A 21,350-nucleotide genomic window follows, 5' to 3' on the forward strand; every position below is an offset into this window, starting at 1 on the left:
AAACTAAACCCCCCCCCCCCAGCCACTGGCGCACTGCTACTCCTCTGTCTTAAAAAAAAAATAAATAAAATATATATATAAAAAAATGATACAGCAAGGCAGACCTTTTTGTTCTTTGAACAACACACTACAACAGCCACTAGGCTCCTCAGCCTAGCTGTATTTTTTTGGCATTGTCCCAGAACTGACTACAGCAACTTTTGGGCCAAAGGGTTAAGGCAGTTTACATTGCCAATGTAAACCAATATGCAAAATGTACAGACAGCAAATACAATGGTGGTAGAAATGCCATACGGCTGTGAGAAACAAAATTATAACACCATATACTCTCTGGCAAAATCACACTGGCATCCCAGCCAACATATTTTATGCATAAGAGGAGCTTAAAAACCCTTCAACGTATTCAATTAATTTCTGCTAAATCAGCAGTCAAAGATAACTCTCCCTAGAAAACTGAAACATAATTATCACAGTGCTAAGAAATATCTGGCACTGATTGAGGAATTTGTTTCCTGAGTGGTAAGAATTGTGTTGACTTGGCAATGTGGTTTCCAAAAATTTTCTAGGCAGCCACAAAAAGGCTGATGCATCACTGTTGCTCATCTCTCTGTCTGGCTAGGCAAAATGGAAAATTATAGTACCTAAATGTTTTAGTTACTTTTGCGTTAACAAAGTGTTTGTATTAAAGTTTTTAATTAGTTTCAAAATGTAATTTTTGTAGGTCACTTGACAATTCTTGAGGACAGAGAACTGTAATTCAAACCTGTTAGTAATAAATGCATTGTTCAGAGTTGAACAAATGCAAACACAGGCTTATCTAAACCACCTAAAATAAGCTTCTATTTCCTCATTACTTGCTATCTGACATTCTACATTAAACAAACACCGATTAATTTTTTTCACTTTTACAGAGCAACATAATTACATACAAATTAAAAAAGCTGAAGGCAAAGCAACTCCATTAAGATGATGCTCTTAACAGCATTGTAGTAGTCAAAGAGTGGTCATTTTTCCCCAGACAATATAAGGGTGGAAGAGGACAGAAACATGTTCACATAGGGTCATCAAAACTGAGAGCACTTGAAGCCCGTACCTTGGCATACAGAACGAGGATTTTTGAGGAATTCTTATTTCTCAACTCAGACTTATCTTGCCCAAGAGTTGCCAGAAAATGCTAGCACACAATTTTCTGTATGTACATACACATAAGCCAACGCAGTACTTTAAATAAATATATATAAATAGATACTTGGCATTGGATAAACCAGAATCTGAATTTTGGGTCCATATTAACAACAAGTTCACATGAGCAAACCAGAATCTGAATTTCGGGTCCATATTAACAACAAGTTCACATGAGCTGCAAATTCAACTTATCAATATACTGCAAATAGATATGGGAGGGGTCAGGGAGAAACACATATGCAACCCCAAAAAATGCAGACAAAACATCCCTGTCAAAGAAACCAGGCTGTAACTGATAGCAACAGCTACATCAGCACTGTTCTACTTCTTTCAAATGTCTAAACAATGTGTGTACTGCAGAGTTTAAACAATAGCTTACAGTGATAAATACCATCATTTAAGAAAACAAAACAGTTTAAGTAAAACCTTCAAAGGAAAAGCCATCAAATATTTTAAGCTGAGACACAATAAACAATAGTTACAGTGATAAATACCATCATTTAAGAAAACAAAACAGTTTAAGTAAAACCTTCAAAGGGAAAGATCAAATATTTTAAGCTGAGACACAAAACAAGCTCTAGCACTAGGCATGCGCACCTAACACATGTAGTTGTGTTACCATATTTTTTTATGCCACCGGTTAATTTGCGTTTAGCGCTGTATGTTTAATATATATGTAAAATGCGTGATATCAAAGCAAGAAAAAAAACCTCACAGTACCATCTTTTTCACAATTCAACTGTTTGCCTAAACTCAGCAAAACGAGTCTACTTCTTTCAAATGTCTAAACAATGTGTGTACTGCAGAGTTTAAACAATAGCTTACAGTGATAAATACCATCATTTAAGAAAACAAAACAGTTTAAGTAAAACCTTCAAAGGAAAAGCCATCAAATATTTTAAGCTGAGACACAAAACAAGCTCTAGCACTAGGCATGCAAACCTAACACATGTAGTTGTGTTACCATATTTTTTTATGCCACCGGTTAATTTGCGTTTAGCGCTGTATGTTTAATATATATGTAAAATGCGTGATATCAAAGCAAGAAAAAAAACCTCACAGTACCATCTTTTTCACAATTCAACTGTTTGCCTAAACTCAGCAAAACAAGACGAGCTGCATGCTTCGCTATATTGACCAAATGTTTTGTTACTGATTTTGAAAACAGTATCCATTTGATTAGTTGATTGCACAATTGTGTACACATATCCATGTTGTAAGCACATATACCTTAATTAGGAAAATTTCTGTAATTACCAAACCACCAAATACTTAGTGATTCATTGTCATTTTGCTATCATGGATATTCCCACTTCTTGGACATTTTGCAAGCTATCTTGGAAATTATTTTATAAGGAGTTATAAACTTTCTTACCTAAACTTTGGAAAGTACTTCTCTTGCACTGCACAGCTACTCTACTCCTCAAGAAACACTGGGAACCCAAACAATAACATAAAATCTAGTTTTTCAAGGCTTTTTTCTGAGAGCTGTTAAACCCTACTAAGGGGTTTGGGGTTTTTGTGTTTGGTTGGTTTTCCCCCTCCACAAATCAACCAGTCACTCTGGGTAACTGAAGAGCTACTAACCTGCTCTTCCAGCAGCTCTTGCCATAAAAGCTGAATTTCTTGCAACTTGACCCGTCGTTCCTCAGTCCAACGACAAACTGCTGTCCACCGCTCACCAAGCCTCTACAAAAGCAGGAAACTCATGAACATTCACAAGCCTCACAAGGAAACTCAAAAATCAGATATTCAAAAGTATAATTTCTACTTCACAGTAACCTCTTTCTACATTATAGCTACCGCCTTGCCAGTAATCGCCATTGTTGTATTGCACAAAGCTGGAGGTTAAAACTTTCGAGAGCATTCACCTATGGCCTTATCTCTGCTCTTGCTGAAGTCAGTGAGCTATTTGATTGACTTCAAAAGGAGCAAACAAAGTAGCATGAATTCTGTTTCAATACGTTCTGTTGCACACTCCCTATACTTCAGGTTACAGTCTAACTTCTGACAAAAACAGGAAAATACTTCACACAACATTCCCTAGATAAATTGTGCTCATGTCTTTAAATATTTTTCCCCATCAGATTTTAACTTCCTAATGAAAATTACTTATGTGAAATAGAGAGTGGTACTGTGCATCTTCCCATTTTAATGAAACTGCTGAAAGGATACTCTACAAAAGCGCCTAAGTCACTGGGAACGCAAACAGTTTGACTCATCAGGAATTGAGCTTGAAAGTCACCAAAGCACTTTTGCAGGTTTTACCCTGAGCAAATTTAGTAAATTCTTTACGTTAATATTATTTCTAAGAAAATATTACTTTAAATTACTTTCTAGGATCAATTGTCTTTAAATACAAAAATGTTGATTAACAATTATATGCAAAGGTTTTAAGTGCCTGCTACTACAGTTAAAAAAAGAGGGCTCTAACATTTTACCTGCAATTGTTCCTCCAGCATAGCTGTTGCACTTTCCCCACTGCTTTCATCAACAATGACGACCATGTGCGTTAGGGAGTTTACCTTCACCTGTTCTGTCTCTAGGTCACTCTGCAGGCTCTAGAAGAACAAATCAGAGGTTACCAACTTTGAATACATTTGCTAATCTGCTATATTTTGGCCACAGTGACTAACACAACTGCTGTGGCAAAGTACTTCAGATTCAACAGTTAAGCACAGATTTTACCACTGGGAATCACTGCACAGTTTAAATAAATGTAAGCAAAAGACTGCTAGAAATGAACCCAAAACCATTCTGTTAAAATGTTGGAAAACATGAAGGAGTGCTTTAAACTCTATGCACCATACTTGACTAGGAGAATCACATGACAACTGCATTGACTTTCTATATGTCTACTGTTATAGGTAAGAGAGCTTAAGTGTTCCTATAAAAAGCTATGATTGTTAATAAGCAAGTATCATAGGGCACGCCAAACAGGGAAAAATCACTAAGAACATTCGTCTTTTAATAGTTGACAATATAATAATAATAAGTATCAACAGTGGTATAATTGATCATGATGTTCAAAGACAATAGTCGAAAACCGCAGAAAGCAGTTCTGATTAGTTTGAAATAATCTGTAGATTTAAATATTCATACAACTTCTAGAAGAACAGATTCCATGGTTAAAGCCTACCTCCGAAATATCTCTGCGAGATCAATATGCCTTTACAGTACTGTAAATATCACTTTTCATCCCAGAATATCCTAAGCTACTCCGTGAACAACACGCCTCAAACTCCCCAGACTTTGAAGACAGAGGAATGAATGCAAATGTGGGGCAGGAAATTACACAGACTAAAAATACTCTGGAGTTCTTGCCCTGTGAGGTATGTCCCCATGCTGGGGAGAAGGTCAAACCTCAGCACTGAATACGAAAACCGAAGCTGCAACCATGACAAGTATCAAAAGGCCATCTTTCTCCTCCAAAAAAACACTGCAGGCTAGGAAGGCTGGACTTCCGTCCGTAAACTTAATCAAGAGACAAACCACTTCCAAAATGTTGTGCACACCAGAGAGCAGTGTCTATGCACCCCCTTAGGATGCAATCCCTGTAAAAGCAGGGACTGGAATCAGTGACTTGGGAGGCCCTTCCTGAGAGTTTTAACTCCTGCACTATTTTAATCTGCAAGCCTCAAGCATGCTTTCGTAATGCCTGCCAGTCATTAAAGGCAAGTTTGTCCACAGTACGTTTCATACTGTCCCTCACACCAAAAATTTACCTGGAGAGGCCTCATTTGCTGCACGAAGTGAGGGTAACACAATTTCCCCCACAGGTTTCGCTACCCACATGTAGCGAATATAACAGTTTCTGCTATAGTCATCAGTGCTCAAGTGTCCAGTTAAGAAAGCACTTCCAGAAACTTCCAATTCCTTTCTACCCCATCATCATCCTTTTCCAAACATCAAATGCAGCCCCTCAGCATACAGCCATATATGACTTCTGACACAATCAAGTTTCTCAGCTAAGGAACCCACCAACATACACATCTTCCAAATACTTCTTCCATACGTATTACATAGCAGACAAAAAGATTTACTTTATGTTCTTCCAGCTGTTTTTGAAGAGACTCCAAATCTTCCGCTAAGAGCTGGGATTCCATCTTCTGAATGCGTTCTTCTGTGACCGTCAGCCAGTCGGACAGCTGCTGCAACTGCTGCTTCTGGAGCTCCATCAGCATGTCATGCAGGCTGCAGGGGGAAACACAGGCAGAGTTATTTCAGAAACAGTTTTCCCAAGGAAAGAGACTAAGTTCTAGTTCCTATAGGAAAGAAGCAAGGCCATTCATAAACCAGCTAGCTATCATCAAATAAAATTTTCACTGTTAATCTAAGGAACACTTACGTATCTGTTTCTTTCTCAACAAAAAAAGTTAGTGAATTATGCAACTTATATTAGGGATTGTTTCTTGCAACAGGGATTTGCCGCTAACAGAGCCTCCACTGAGAGTTGCAACAAAATGCAGTTTCTCTGTTGATGTGCAGCTCTTAGCTTGATAACCCACAGGCAGGAAAAAAATCTTCTAAGTGCTTTTTAGTTGTGTAAACACACATAGCTATCCATGTCTACCGTATGCTTTATTGAGGAACTTAAACTACTGGAACAATATTAAAAACACATTTATGTAACTACTGTATGTAGATACTATATATCTAGTCTGGCACATTTACATAACGTAACAGTCACAAAATACTTTTATATAAGAATCAAAAAAACCACCCCAGTTATATTCATTTCTTTTGTTTCACCTTGGAAAGTATGAAGAAGATGGATTTAATGTCACAAACTGAAGAGTTAATTCTGAAAAAAATATCACAAATGGATGCAAACCGACTCTTCCGAGATGCAGTAAGCACCAGAGGTCAGTCCTGCAGCTCTAGGAGAGACTGTGTGGCATGACTCACCGGGACTGCCTGTCCATGCTCTCCACCCTGAGCTCCTCCCAGCGGGAGTTCAGCAGCAGCATTTGCTCCTGGATCTCAAACTCCTCTTCAGGTGACAGATTTCCCTGGGCTACCAGTTGGTTTCCAGCCTGCAGAACACTGCCCACGCTGCTCTGGTGCGCAGTCAGTTCCATCATAAAACCCTGGAAACGGTACAACCAGCGACATCACCATGACCTGCAAGCTCCTACAGGAGTTTATCAATTTGTGAATGTCCTAATAAATTGTCATGTTTAAAACAGTGCTGCAGAATGAGCTGGCACCATCAAACACACAAGTATGGCAGACCTGTTCCTCTCTATGATAGAAGATTCTCCATGAGCTACAAAAATTCTGGAGCCAGTAAAATAGAGCTAATGGGGGAAAAAAGCTGACCACCTCAAAGAAAAAGCTGTTTATAAGACGACAGCCTTTGAACAAATGCACCAAGAAAATAAAATAGAAACTTACCTATAGCCAACATAAAACAAGATCTGAAATGTATCATAGGAAAGCAAATAGAATCCTATGAGTTAATAACATTAAAAATTCACATATTTAGTATAAATCCAGAACACCTCTTCCTTTGGTTCATGGCTTTAAAACTACAGCACAAGGAAAAAAACTTCTTCATGTTGATCAGCCTTCAGATTTAAAATTCAATTGTATACTACTCAATTAAGCTGACACAGGAGAAAACTAAAACATCTAACATGACACTTGAAACTTTAGCAACATTAGAACATTTGTTCAGACTTGGAACAGAAGCAAAACACACCACTTTGGAAGGAACACCACTTTGGAAGCAACACCACATGTTTCTGAAATAAACTATGCTAATCGTGACAGGGAGACCACTGAATTAAATTGAAATGATTATCAATTTCAGCATTGCCCTCATTTAACAGCAAGTGACATAAGGCTGACCAGGCTTTTTAATAGTTGGCAGCAGAGAAGCACGAATCAGCCTGGATCAGACTGTCTTTGTATTATAGACACCAGTGAGCCAGCCACCAAAAGCTGATTAAAAAAAATACATTAAAGTTTCAAAGCATGTTCCACTGTAAGTTCTCCTAAAAAGATCTATTCCACCTTCAAGAAGCTATTATTTATCAACAAAAAAAAAAAAAAACCACACAAAACCACTGAAAAACCCACATCACATTCAGTTAGAGATGCTTTTAATTTAGAAAAAACAAGACAAAAGAAAGAGAATGGCAGGTTTGGGGTAAGGACTAGGAAATAGAAGTTCTGCAGCTCACACACACATGAAAAAACAGTAAATGAATTTTCAAGAGAAGCTTACTTCATGGGTGGAAAATTGCTCTTTGACCTCCTCAACATCACCAGATATTTCCTCCTGTTCCCGAAATGCATCCTCAGCTGACAACAACCATGTAAGAACTTCTTCCAGAGCAACTTGGTAGCTATCCAAGTCCATATCCACCTCTGTCACCGTGCTGGGAGTCTCTGCTCTAGAACTGCCCTGCTCCTCTTCAAGTGCTACAACCTAGGCAGCCAAGAGAAAAAAGTGATATCTTAGAAGTGCACAGAAAATGCTGTCCCAAATGATACTGAAAATAGAACAACTAAGATCCCTTTTAATCCTTCATAAAATGTTAAAAGTAATCGTCGGGTACATTTTAATGAGAAGGGCCACAGTCACCACTAATGAACTTTCATTTTAAAATAAAGAACCTGGATAGAAAAGACAACTTTAATCTTGCTCATTTAACAGTGGATCTCACACCCAAACAAAAACCCATCACTACCACCACCACCACAAGTCCTGCAGCAAACTCAGTTAAAGATTTTGGGCCACCCTCTCCTGCTTGCCAAGATAAATGAGAAAGAGAAGCAAAAGCAGCATAACACAACTTTACACCTCACACAGCATTTTGTACATGACTCAGAAAAGAAAAAGGAAGATAGAACAACTGAAGTCAATCACAAAGAAGATGCTATGATTTTGCATATTTTCCCAATTGTGATGCCCAAGATAGAAGGCATGTTCCACAGATAACTGACAAGCCTGAAGATCAGCTAAAATTACAACTCAGGAAAAGCCAGGCAGACTTTGATGACAAACACCTGCTGCATGTTGAACTCTCCATCCTCACATTCCTGCTTGTATCTCCTTGGAAGGGTCTCCACCTCCCGGATGTCTTCCATAGTGACTTGCTTAGGAAGGACCTCAAACAAAGAGGTTAAATACATAATAATAGACTTTTTGTCTGGAAGCTGTACAGCAACATCTGCATCAAAAAGATAAAATATGGGGAAAAATAAATGAAGAAGTTGCTTTTCTAAATCATTACTTAGAATACAGGTAAGACTTTACATGTAGTGTAAATCACAGGTTCTCCTGTTAAGTAGCCTTTAGTAAGCTTTAAGTTAAAAGGCCAGGTTTGACATATGTTGAAAGCAGTATGAAGGAGAAAAAATTAAAAAAATAAGTTTTCTACATTTGGAAGTGAATTCACATTGAAAGGCATGATCTTTTTGAAGCAAGAGCCCAAACCTGAAGTTACTAAGGAATAAAAGCTGTTTGGGGAAAATTATTCTGGAGCATCTCCCAAGCAGAAATGCAGCTCAGGGACAGTACCCTGCATAAACAAACATTTCCACTTAGGCTCTATCCCCACTCCCAGCACTGGTCAGTTCATTTTCTTACTTTACATATGGAAAAGAGTTTCAGCGACTCAGGTTCACTTATGTCTCAGTTTACGAGTGCTACCCATTCAGTTAACACTTTTTTTTTTTTTTAAGAAGGTAGTGCTTGAATCTATAAAGTTTGAGAGCTTGTCTTACAAAAATGAATCTTTGGAGGCTCACTTCAAAGCAGAGCAACAGCTCAGGATTTTAAAAAGGAGCCATAAAAGTTTCCTGGTGAGCATTCCTACACAGTAAGTGCTCACAGCGCTGGCAGTTACTGCTACTCAATGTATATATAAAGAACAAAAGATCATGAGCTATCCCATTCTATATAATGTTCTACTTCATCTGAAAAGCACAGACCCTTGCGGTATAACTCCTACCTAAAATTAAAAAAAAAAAAAAAAAAAGTACCAACTTCACCTTCTGTATACCATCTCTGAATGGTAAGTCAATCTGAACCTTAACATTCAAGAAGCCAAAACATACGCACACAGACATACCCTTACCCTAGAAATTACATTCTTTTAAACCCAAATTTAAGGTCTTGAAACAAAATACCACTGCACAAAACTGCTGAAATTTGTATTCATAGTAAATGACAATAGAAGAAATTTCTTTCAAGAGAGCTCGAAAAAGCCTCTAGTCAAGTAAAATAACTATATCCCACCTTCAGGATCCAACAGTTTCTCAATTCCCAAGTGGTTCTTGGCTATGCTGAAAGCATGTTCCAGTCTCTCAACTGGGGACATCTTTGTAATTTTATCCCAGCTGAAAAGCTCAGGTCTAAAAGTAAAGACGAAACAGGAAAGCAAGCAGTAAATTTTACCTCAAGAAAAGGTTCCATACATGCAGAATATGAAGTTAGGTAGCTACCTTCATATCCATAAGTAATATAAACATACACATACATACAAAATATAAATGTAAGTGCATATACACAAATGCATAAATACAAATACGTGCTTTCTTTTTATTAGTGAGACTCTGGCAATCACAAATCTATTAACTGACCACACGTCCACAGCAACATCCACCTTCCATTCTATGTATTCTATACATATACTCATTGACTGCAACAGGAGATTAAATACTACTAACAAGAAAATATATAAACTCTGTGTTTAAAATTTATTCCAGAACCAGTTTTCTTCAACTGTTTCCTTCACAGCATTACTGTTACTACATGCTTTCTGTGTCAGGCTCTGCTGGGTAATCAAAAGTCACTCTGTACCTGGAGAGCCTCATTCCAAACTTGTGATGTGGCTCAGTGACCACCCCAGACCATCACAGCCAGGAGCAGCAGCGGTCTCCACCCCTGCTCACTCACCCTGCCCCATGGTCTTTTTCCCCCCCATTAAAAAAAAAAACCTACAAAAAACCACCCCATCACAAGTACTCATGAGAGTCACAATGCGAATCAGACCAAGGAGCTGATAGATTTACAGTGCCAGCTTTAACCAAACCAAATCTCCAGTCCAGCTGTGCACCCAAAACATACTGGCAGGTCTCAAGGGGAAAGAGCAGAGCACAGAGCAGGAAGCGGGGTCAGCAAACAGGGCCCCCTCCTAGTTGTACCTACACCAAGAGGGCATGATCAGCCTAATGCTGCAGCAGCACAGCTGTAAGGCTATAGAGCAATTAAAATACTTTCCATTCCCCTGTAATAGCGGCTTCTCACTAAAACACTGCTATTGATTCTGTGCTTTACAGAACTTGGGGAGGAAGAGATGGGCTTGCCTTTAATTCTTTTAATACTTAATTCAGTTGTAAATTGACCTGAGAGTATCCTTTTAACATCTGCCCAGTCATTACACTTTGTGAAACAGGAAGGCCAGAGGGGTCCGAGAAGCAAAAAGCCAGAGGAAGGTGGGGTGAGCGGGGAAGAGAGATATACAAAGATCCTGACAGAAGCTAGTGGAATGTTGCACCTCCACGCAAGAAGCAACAAGGATAACAACACAGATTCACACAAAGTTTTAACAGAGACTCTTACTTTGAAAAACACATTGCAGTAAGTATACTGTATGTGCATTACCTGCACACTGCCATGATAACACAAATTCTAATAAGATGCAATCTAGGTGTTTACCTATGAGCAAGAAAATTGTACCAAAGAGCAGAATTCAATTCAAAGAGGAACTAAGCTAATATTAGGAAATGAAAGAGACCAGCACAGTAAAATCTTAAATGTCCTATTACCTCATACAATTTTATTAAGTACTGCAAGTGTTACAAAGATACTAGATATTATAGCCAAGAGGTAGCACTGCTAACAATTGTTGATAGATACATAAAGTGAAAAGCAAGCTAATAAACCTCTTAATGGGATCCACAAAGATTCTCCTATATTAAGTGCCATATTAAGCTAAATTAAAAAAGCAATATTGAAAATACCCCTTAGGCAGGGAAGCACTACTGTCTGGGTAAGCTAAATTGCTTTGTTGTCCTACTACTTCTGCAACTTTCCCCAATCCCTTTGTTCCTTGCAACTGCCTTTTAAAGCTTCTCTTTCAAAGCCGACCTAAACTTAAACCCAGCTCAAGATTTCTTAGAAGGGTGGGGAAAATGGTGCTTCCCTGGCTAAAGGACTGGTGTCCAGGGACAGCAGAGCTGAATTCTGACGCACTGGCAGCTGCCAGGCTGCCAGGCTCCCAGGAAGAGGGAATAAAAGGCTCAGAGATCAGCAGAGCCAGGTAACTGAGAAATTTTAGGAAGCCAGAGGAAAGCAGTTAAAGTTTTCAGCAGGGGCTTTTGCTACTTAACAGTGCTCTGAAAGGGGCAGAGCTCACAGACTTCAGATCCTGCAAAGCCCTAGCACACAATCACAATGCGTAAGGACAACAAACAACCTGAAGGCAATTTTGCTACCTCTCTCCTTCTGCTTCCCTCAGGTCACCTAGGTCTCACTTGTGTTTAAAGCTGGCACTCTCTCCATCACAAAGCTTCACTCGTTCAGCAGCAGAGCCACACCACTACAGGCAATTACGCTGGTATGAAAACCACCGGTACGGCTCACACCGTCCAGAGAAGGGACTCGGTAATTCTTCTGATAAACTCCAGAGACCTTTGCTAGTATTGCTCTGCCTTTGCAGAACAGTCCTTCCAAACTTTCAGGAGTCCTCAGTGTGGTGCAGGTGCTCCCCATGCATCCACGTAGGCTGAACACAAGCTAGCTCTGGTCTACAAGGCACATAGGTGTGTCAGGGCAGACCCGTCCTGAAGCCAGCGAGCCTGTGACAGACCCTGTGATTTCAGTCACCACAGGCCAAATGGGCACTTAAGAGCAGAGAACAGCAGGTTCAAAGTGAACATACGCTTTTGTGAACACTTTATATCTGCTGGGTATAAATATTCTGGGTGTTTGTAAAGAACTGCCATGACAGATAGCTGGTGGCCAGGAGGTCTGGTTAAATTCTAGATATTATCATACCATTACCATGTTAAAATGGTTATTTATGGTTAAGAACAGTCAGCCCTTGCAAAGCAATTAAAGTACGCTGGATTAGAATGGATTGCCCAGAAGCAGATCTCAAAGAAAATTTAAAAAAAAAAAGAACTGGTATGTAAGTTTCATAGGAGTCTGTAATGATGATTTCTTTAGACTACCAAAGTGTTCTCCAAAAATCAGAAAGAACACAAAAGATCTGTGCAAAGAAGCTTTAACAGCATTCCTTATAAAGTATAATGAACAAACTAATGAATACACTACAGATACCTGAAGTATTCTATTACCCTTTGATTCTTCTGCTCAACAGTTCTGCCAGAAGAACCGCATACATTCTCTTTCAAGCAACGTACATTCAAAAACTAAGGAAAGCTACAGAGCCTTTCTTACTCCTTCTTTTTGAAGCTTCTGTATCTTCCTACTAAAATGATATGGCAAACTCTGACTGAAGGAATGTTTCGCTCTGCAGAGGAGGGAGGGCAGGAGGAAGGAAGTACAGGGGAAGGAGGTGGTCATCCCCCCCTGCAGAGACCCATTCAGCATATTCGCTCTATAATGCATACTAAGCAGGATGTAAATCCTCTTCAATTAGCAAGTGTGCATGCATGTGCAGGAACTGAGAGTTACACTGCTGCCTTGGCTCCATCCTTTGCAAGGCTCTGGCAATGTCCATCCACTGTTATTGTTACCACAACAACAACAAAAAAAAAAACCCCAAACAATGAATCACTGAAACAGGCTAGAAGCTGTGAAATGCTCAAGCATGAAAACATGGCAAAAAAGCTGCTTACTTCACTAGGTCTAAGATAAGCTGTTTGCTACTTACTTGTGTCTGTGGATGACAGCATTAAAGGCGAGTCCATCTGCCCAGCTTGTGGTGAAGTTCAGAACGTTGACCTGACTGTAAGGTCTCGTGGACTGCCGAACCCAGCTCAGCAAGATCTTCTCACTGTTGGTCTGCTGCAAATCTGACATGATGTTCTTCATGACGTCCTTCACCTGCAAGACAGCAGCAACTACACCTTACAGACATGTTCTCCACTTTTCCTACTTACAAAACCTTTGAATGAAGCTATTTCACAAATCGTGAAAGGGTCTTTCCCATGAAAAACTATGAATCAAACTAAGACCTCACATGAAATTTGGGAATAGGAGTCTTCAGGCCATCTTTGCACTCTAGTGTTTACAAGAATCAGTAATGCTTCATTTAATAATGGCACATTACTCTTACGTTACAATCCTCCCCCTCTCCTCAGTGCTGCCTACACTAAATGTTGGGTATAATATTTGTCACTGCCTTGTGCTGCAGTTCCACCAGTAAGCAAACCCCAAAAATACAGCTTGCACAGGTTTTCTGCAAGAGGATACCTGCTCAGCCAACAAAAGTGGTTTGCTGTTTGGGTACTATGCGTAAGCATCTGCCAAAGTCCCACCAAGTGAATTCAATGATCCTCCCAGGTACCTGGATAAACCAGGAGCAATTCAATCTATGAGACTGAGAAACAAACCTACAGAGCAGCATATAAGATGCAAGCCCAACACAGCTACCTAGATAGTAAAAAACCACCTGCTAACAGAAGAGCATAAAAGCCTTGAGGAAGGAATATAAATACAAAGCTCTAGCCTGAAAAGACTCTCTGCAATTAACACCAGCAGGAACTAAACTGAGAGACTGAGTACAACTGAGCACATAAGAGAATACGTGTTGCAGGAGGCAGCCAATAGACAGAGCTCAGAAACCAAACACTGGCCTGCCTTTATTTACCAGCCCAAAATAGAAGCAGTATTTTCCGCCACCAAAACCCTGGGAAGGTTTGTGAGAATCCCAGCAGATTGATGCACGCAATTCCTGGAAAGGAAGAGATCTCGCAGCAGCCTCTCACCTGCCAGTGCAAGATAATACTCCACAGCAGCCCCAGCGTCAGCTTGTGATTTCCATCAACGATGTCAGTTCCTCCAATATTCACCAACTCCACCTGGAGAGGTCGGATCAACTCTATATTAAACACTGTTATCACAGCTTCAAGTCGCAACCCCACCCCATATTCCTGGCTGTCCAGCCACGTATTATCAAGTGCTCTGAAATAAAAAGTCGTTAGAAAGAGAGAACCAGAGATGACAGAGTACTATCTGAATTTGTCATGACAACTGCTTAAATAACATGACAAAAGATGGCACCAAAGAAGATACTCCCCTGGAAGAGTTTTATCCTTCTCTTCTAATAAACAGACACATACCAGCAGTTAAAACTGACCAATACAAATGCAAATATGAAGGATCTAATATAAAAAAAAAGTTAAGCTGTCCTGCTCCTAGGCACACTCCGAGATATTACAGAACCATGAAAACTCTGTAATTAAGAATAGGTTTGTCCTTTGCAGGAACCAGCATCCATATGGGACAAGTTTATACAAGGAGACCAAAAGCTCAAGAGAAAAAAAAAATTTCAAGTTTCCTATATGCATAGGACCCTATATAGACTTGGTGATGGTCTAACTGAGATCATTAAAAAGATAAAAAACACAGAAAGAGAGACAAGGAGATTATTTTAGTAAGCAAGAGGCCAGGAGTGGCTACCCACCCCTGCATCAAGTATTCAGCCCTCAGAAGAAGCAAAGCTTAGAGCACACTACCAGATACTCACTCGGTGCTACTTTAGAGTCTGAACTGAATTGGGGCATCAAGTTTCCATTCAGTCAACACAGAGAAAGTGGCACAAGCTCTGAACCACCTTTTGGAGGGAACCAACAGCAGCACACTGCATTAGTCACCACTGCGCCTATGGAAATTGGGCTAGGAACAGCTGCCTGTGGCAGAGGAGACAAGTACCTCCCTGGTTCTATGTACACATATACCAGATGCTGCAACACACTCCCACACAGGAGAGACTGTGGGGCTTCATTCTTGTAAATAACCTGAGCGAGGAGCATCCCTGCAGCCCCAGGGGCAAGCGGCACAGTGCATTTCACCTCAATGGGGAAGCTTTTTTCTCTCTTTCTCACCCTTGCTCCACACCTCCCAGCTTACGCTAACTCTGAGAACTGTATCTGGGCATTGCTTGGGATCAGAACTGGTCATAGAGACAAAACCTGCACCAAGGAGCTGGCTAGCAATTAGACAATACGGACAATCACAGGACAGTAACGGAGCCCATGCTCTGGCTCTCAGTGGACGTAGCCTACAATGACAGAATAGACAAGAACAAAGTTTCATTTTGTTCTAGAGGATATTGCTGATATATAAGAATATAATGGTATTCCATGAATATTTTTCCTTTTATCACACAATCACGAATAGCTTCAATTCTGCAAAATGTACTTGTAGCCTCATCGCTTTCAGATATCATCTTGACAATTTTCAGTTCCCCATAGGTCTCTTGGTTAGGAGAATCAAATCAAAACTGTTGCAAGATTAACATGGAACCTCAAATTACACTTCAAAGTACTAAGGAAGCTTGTGGATTTGTGGATTGTCCTCTCCCAATTTTTACAGCAGCTGGAAGAGAATCTTACAGCAATACTCTTTGCAAATACCAGGCATATATTTTAAGATAACTGTAAATTAAACAGGCAAAAACAGGCCAAAAGAATCACCAGTGAGGATCATTAAACAACGCACTGGAAAGCACTCTAGAACACAAAGAGCAGAAAGCAAGACTAAAGATCAAGGGCACAAAAATAAAACAATTACATTGCAAGAGCTTTTTTCACCTGTAATAGAAGAAAAACACTCCTGAGAATGGGTAACAAAAAACCCACTTCACATTTTTTAATTACACGTCAACGACAACAACAACAATAATAATAATGCATTCCTCTTGCTATCTACACCATACATAAAAGAAAATACTCCACGTGTCCATTTTTGTATTTTAATGATTCTGGACTAAAACAATGCTTTGCAGGATGCAGCCAGCAATCCACTAGGACAGTGAGTGGACTACTGAGACTTAAGCAAAGATAATCAATAAAAGAAAGCTGACAGTAGACAGCCAGTACTACTGACAGTAGACTGATATTGGCTATATGGAATGATTTCCAGCTGATTTTTTTAATTATTATTTTTAAAAACTTGGTCCACAAATCAAAAAAGTTGAAATTCATTACTTAGAACCATTCTGCTCATCAGATGGATGAGGTTCACAGGATCACTTGAACATCTACACCCTAGGCTTGTCTGATCCTTGCAATATATATTAAACACTTTCATAAATTATTTCACAAGTTATGAATATTGTATAGCCCACAAACTCTCAGGCAACAGAACGCAACTGCTCCTCAGTGGATGCTTTTTCCCTTCATCTTAACACACACACACTTTCTAATGAAGTTAAGCAGTAGGTATAAATCATGTACGTGACCTTAACAACCTTCAGCTAACACCATCTGTTTACTTCTGGAAATCCAGATCCTGCCAGCTTAAGGAAGAACTAATTAATTATTGTAATTCGATATTGTTTCATTTATTATCTTCATAAAATAAATCAATTCCAAGCTGGAAAGACTCATTACTTACCCTTAGAAAAAAGTTAATCAATATTTACAGTACCTCAAAAAAGAAAAAACCAAACAACCCACCACTAACTTTGGCTACTTCCTAGAAATATGACACTAGCCCACCAATACGGAGGGGAAATTGCAGTATTATACAGCTTGTTCGTATCACTCTTCAATCAGCAGTTTATATAAATATGTCAGTGCCTTTTTGCATTAGATGTATTTTATTGCCAGAATATTCTTAAGTTATTTTAGTGCCCTGACATTCGCAAATAGAAATTCTAATTATAAAGAGTACGCTTATCAGGAATTGTTCTTCAGGGGAAAAATAAAATCACTTCGCTACAGCACTACTAGCTTCCAGGCAGTAAAAACAAAAACAAAATAAAACAAACAGGTATTGATCTCATTTTTCTTAAAGAAGGATTGGGGTTACCAAAGCTCCAAGTTAGAAACACTCAGTACAGATTTGACACAGAGCTGACGGGTGTCAATGGAAAGATCCTCCTGGATTTTGAGGGCAGGACACAAAACAGACACAAAACCTGTCATACCCTTACAGATTTTTGCACAAGTTATGCATCATCACTGGAAATTAGTTTTTTGTCCTGCCAGGTTCATGAGCTATGCGTAGCAGAGCTTCAAGTCACTTTTGTTTTGGGAGCTGAACACATCTCAACAAAACACAGTTTAGTTAATATCATTAAGTGAGCATTTTAAGATTTCACAAAGTTGCCAGACACTGAAATTCTACCTCAGAAAAGGAAAACTGATAACAGTTTACCCATCTCACTGAATTCTCATTTTAGGTACCAAAAGTCTTTATTCTCTGTATTTTGAACTCATTTACACACAGGAATAAATTAAAGAGTCTATCAAAAAAGTTGTGGAAAAACATGCTCACGTTGTTCTGATGTAAGACTTGCAGTACTCGGTTGACATTATTTAAGGCATGTACTCGTGTAGAACCTCGTTCTTTAGGCTGAAAATAGAAAGTTACAATCTGTTCACATGGGAATTAACTTGGCAGACCAAACAAAAGAAATGATATAGCAAACAACAGGAAATTTGTCTTAATTTTCTCCAGATTTTAAATTTTTTTTTCTTTAAAGTAGGAACAAAAACCAAACAAGATCATTCACAACCATTTCAAAATAAAAACTGATCAGAACGTTATTCCTCAATTCAAGACACAGGACAAGCCTTGGATTCAAAATGTGTTTCGGTAAATCCAGAATTTTTATTCCCAGCATCTGCAGAATTATAAACTGGCAATACAACAGCAAAGTGGGAGTTCCCGGGGAAAATCTGAGGGTTTTGAACATTTGCCAGAGTGGTTGAAATTTTTTGGCTCCCAAGAGGGAACAAGCAGCAATTTGTTTTTCTGGCACTGAAAGCCTGCTAAATCTTTGCATACTGGGAAGAAGTTATGCTTCCTGACTTTCCCTTCCTTTTAATATCAGGGGGAAAAAAAACCACTGCAACTCTTGACAATACCTGCCACTCTCTTTGCTTTTAATCACCGCAATTTAACTCCTGTGGCAGAACGTGATCGTACTGCAAGAGCATGGAGCTGAACTTGGAACACGGTAATCAACAGAATTAGAAAACAGAAAACTCCTGTTGTCTTCAGTATACTTCAAATCAGACCACAAATCATTGGAAGTACTAGTGAAGTGTATCTGTTTAAAAAACAAGGCAAGCTTGCAAGGTGAAATTTTAAATGGCCAAAGGTTCCCCATAAGGTCAAATAAACAAATTTGAAATTTATTATAAACAGTGAAATCAAGAATTTAATCCCAAGTGATGGCACAGGTTTCACCATGCGTCACGTATCTTTCTGAAGAGGCATCAATATTAGCAGGGGAAGAGTTTTCAGCCACACACACACTTTCCCAAACGAGACTTGAGTAGTTTTCAGCCCTTTCCCATCTGTACATCACAAAGGATTTTCCAATGAAGATGCAGTTTTTTGCATTGCCTACTAGCTGTTGTCTTTTTTTCCTTCTTTTTTCTTTAAGGGATCTTTCATGAGCTTATTAGAAAAAGTCCACAGGTATCCCGCTAAAGGCTGCTTTTCCAGACCATCCAGAAGCAGACCTTTAAGAGATCTCTATTGAAAATATACACTATGTGAATAACATCACTGGTTTTACGTGCTTTGCTAAACAGTATGTTAACCCTCAAGAGAGGGTTACACAGCTAACTTCAGCCTGACCCTATGTCCCATGAGTGGAGTTCATGGGAATTTCACTGGAACTGTAAAGAGCAAGTACACACTACAAGCAAAATAGGTTTTTAAATAAATTAAAATAAAAAACATCACATGCTACAGTTTGGTTTTTGAGTGTTTTGTTTATTTGTTGTTTGTTTTTAATAAATGGGAATATGACTCATACACATTTCTCTTACCAGAGGTTTTCCCGTCAGACCCTCCAAAAGGTCCAAAAGCTTCCTTCCATCTTTCAGATCTGTGAACATGTCCTTAACTGGGGCCTTCCCACTCTGCAGAAGAAACAAAAGCAGTAATAAGAACAGTGTTGAAGCAGAACCTCCCTGAAAAAGTTACTTTTTCCTTTTTATCTTTCACTTCATTCTTATTTGGTACTGAATGTAGTAAATAAAAGCTAGGGGACTGTGACAATAATCAGGAAGGCACCCTCCTTCAGTGTTTTTTTTCTCCCCATCTCTATGGTTCTGTGCATCAGCAGCCTAGTACTGAGAAACCAAATCAGTGCATCCTGGCTCACATTAGGGTAGATGTGTTAACACGCAAAGATGGCAAAGAAAAAAACTTGGCAAATTTGAGGAGTCATTTGAGAAAGAATGCTTTGGTCTGCCTGCATCTAAAGGAGGAAAGAAACTGGGGCTTTTCAGAAAGAAGCTATTGGGACAAATTCTCTCAGATTTAAAAACAGACAAAATAAAAAAGGACTTGGAATTGAGCCCTGTGTAAGGAGCTGCCACTCTTCTACACAGACTAGTAGATCACAAGGTGTAATATATATTGAGACAAATTAATCATTTTCTTTACCTTGGAAAAAGCAGCAAAATGTGAAACTCAGAGCTACTCTAAATCATACATTTCTAATATTCATTTTCTTTGAGGGTGGAGAGACACTGTGCAAGAATGGTGGGAGGTGACAGCAGAATCATGTTAACCTTTTCCATGCTCCCTTTTAATCTTATTTCTTCTTGGACTTTAAGAAAGTTAACGTGGGAAAGTGTTACAGGGCAGGGGAGAAGACGCAGGCAGCCAGCAACTAAGTAAGTGCATTTGCTTTGTAATATTCATCTGCTGGCTGCCAGGAGATCAATTAAGCTACTGCTTTCAGTGTCCCTTTGAAGTGCCAATTTGAGAAGAAAAATATTTTCTAAAAAGTACCTAAAACTCCAATATCGCCTTTTTCTATCACCTTGGCTTTATAACATTGCTCTTCAGAAAGAAGGCTGTCAAAGGCCCATCTTACATGACATGAATTAGCTGACATAGATCTCCTCTACCTTCACTTACCTCCTCCTGCCCGACAGCTGCTAGTAATTGCCAAATGCTGGCTAACAAATCAGAAGGAGAGCACTGAACTGCCCACTGAACCCCATTTTCCAGCAAATATCTGGTTTTCCCCAAAATTCATAAGGGTTTTTCTTAAATGTCCACTTCAATTAGATTTCATACTACTAAAGCTATTCACAAGAAATCGGAGTTGAATAGCTGCAGAGCCATATTTTAATCTCCTGTACAGAAACATACCTAAATGTAACTCATAGTATCAACCAGCTAAACAGTGGTGAGAATGATCGTATAACTAAGTTCACTTCTTAAAATACACAGATGCTAGCCCCAGTGTCTGATATTAAATTAGTTTTGCAATGAATTTTTCTAGTAAATTTATTCTCCAATTACTTCTACAAGTCATGCTTAAAAATGTGTATATACACATGTTGACACATAACTTAGGTAAAGGGTGTAGAAAGCTATGTAGCTGTCAGACCAATACCAAATAGGAGTATATGTGAAATATCAGCGTTTGATAACATTCCGCCATTACATATTGCCACTTCCTGAGCTCAACTATACCCCTGCTAGCACAGCAAGAGACAAGGCTTTCCTCCTAGCGCATGCACTTCTCACAGATGATTCAGATGCTTTGCTGCCGTGTAGCAACTTAACCAAACCTTTAAAGCATGCTGGAGCAGGAGAACAGGAATACCTAAGAGTAGCTGCAGGGAAGCCTCTTGTACAGTTTATGTTGTGTAATGGGAGGAGATGATCCACAGTGCAATTACCCCAGATGCCAGCAAAATTTGGCTTAAATTTGGTTTGCATCGCCACATGGAAGATACTAAAAGTAGGTTGGTAAGGGCACGAGGAAATTATTCATGTGTCCAGAAGAGCAGACAGAAGGAGCTAACAGAGGTCTCACTGGATGCAATACGACTCAGATGCTTGTTGTGAAAGCAAATACCTGTTAGCCAGTGAAGTGTGGGGTCTCACAAGAGTGGAGTAGAGGGGGAGAATAACCTCCCTCAACCTGCTGGCCACACTTCTTTTTATGCAGCCAGGATACAGCTGGCTTTCTGGGCTGCAAGCGCACACTGTCATCTCATGTCCAATTTTTTCATCCACCAATATCCCCAAG

The 21,350-nt window shown here is 39.3% G+C and overlaps 1 protein-coding gene across 1 annotated transcript in view; it reads right to left on the bottom strand.

Moving 5' to 3' along the window:
- Nucleotides 1-21,350, bottom strand: part of UTRN (utrophin) — a 419,780-nt gene that overhangs the window by 317,260 nt on the left and 81,170 nt on the right. Inside the window, exons 3-13 of the mRNA XM_009282506.2 lie at nt 19,123-19,215; nt 17,615-17,692; nt 14,098-14,190; nt 13,041-13,213; nt 9,437-9,552; nt 8,203-8,366; nt 7,418-7,621; nt 6,094-6,275; nt 5,229-5,379; nt 3,627-3,746; nt 2,773-2,874 (exon numbers count right to left, since the gene is read on the bottom strand). Coding sequence (XP_009280781.1) covers nt 2,773-2,874; nt 3,627-3,746; nt 5,229-5,379; nt 6,094-6,275; nt 7,418-7,621; nt 8,203-8,366; nt 9,437-9,552; nt 13,041-13,213; nt 14,098-14,190; nt 17,615-17,692; nt 19,123-19,215 — 1,476 coding nt within the window. The remainder of the gene's footprint in view (nt 1-2,772; nt 2,875-3,626; nt 3,747-5,228; nt 5,380-6,093; nt 6,276-7,417; nt 7,622-8,202; nt 8,367-9,436; nt 9,553-13,040; nt 13,214-14,097; nt 14,191-17,614; nt 17,693-19,122; nt 19,216-21,350) is intronic.

The sequence above is a fragment of the Aptenodytes forsteri genome, unplaced genomic scaffold, assembly GCF_000699145.1.
Source record: "Aptenodytes forsteri isolate BGI_AS27 unplaced genomic scaffold, ASM69914v1 Scaffold357, whole genome shotgun sequence".
Taxonomy (NCBI): Eukaryota; Metazoa; Chordata; class Aves; order Sphenisciformes; family Spheniscidae; genus Aptenodytes; species Aptenodytes forsteri.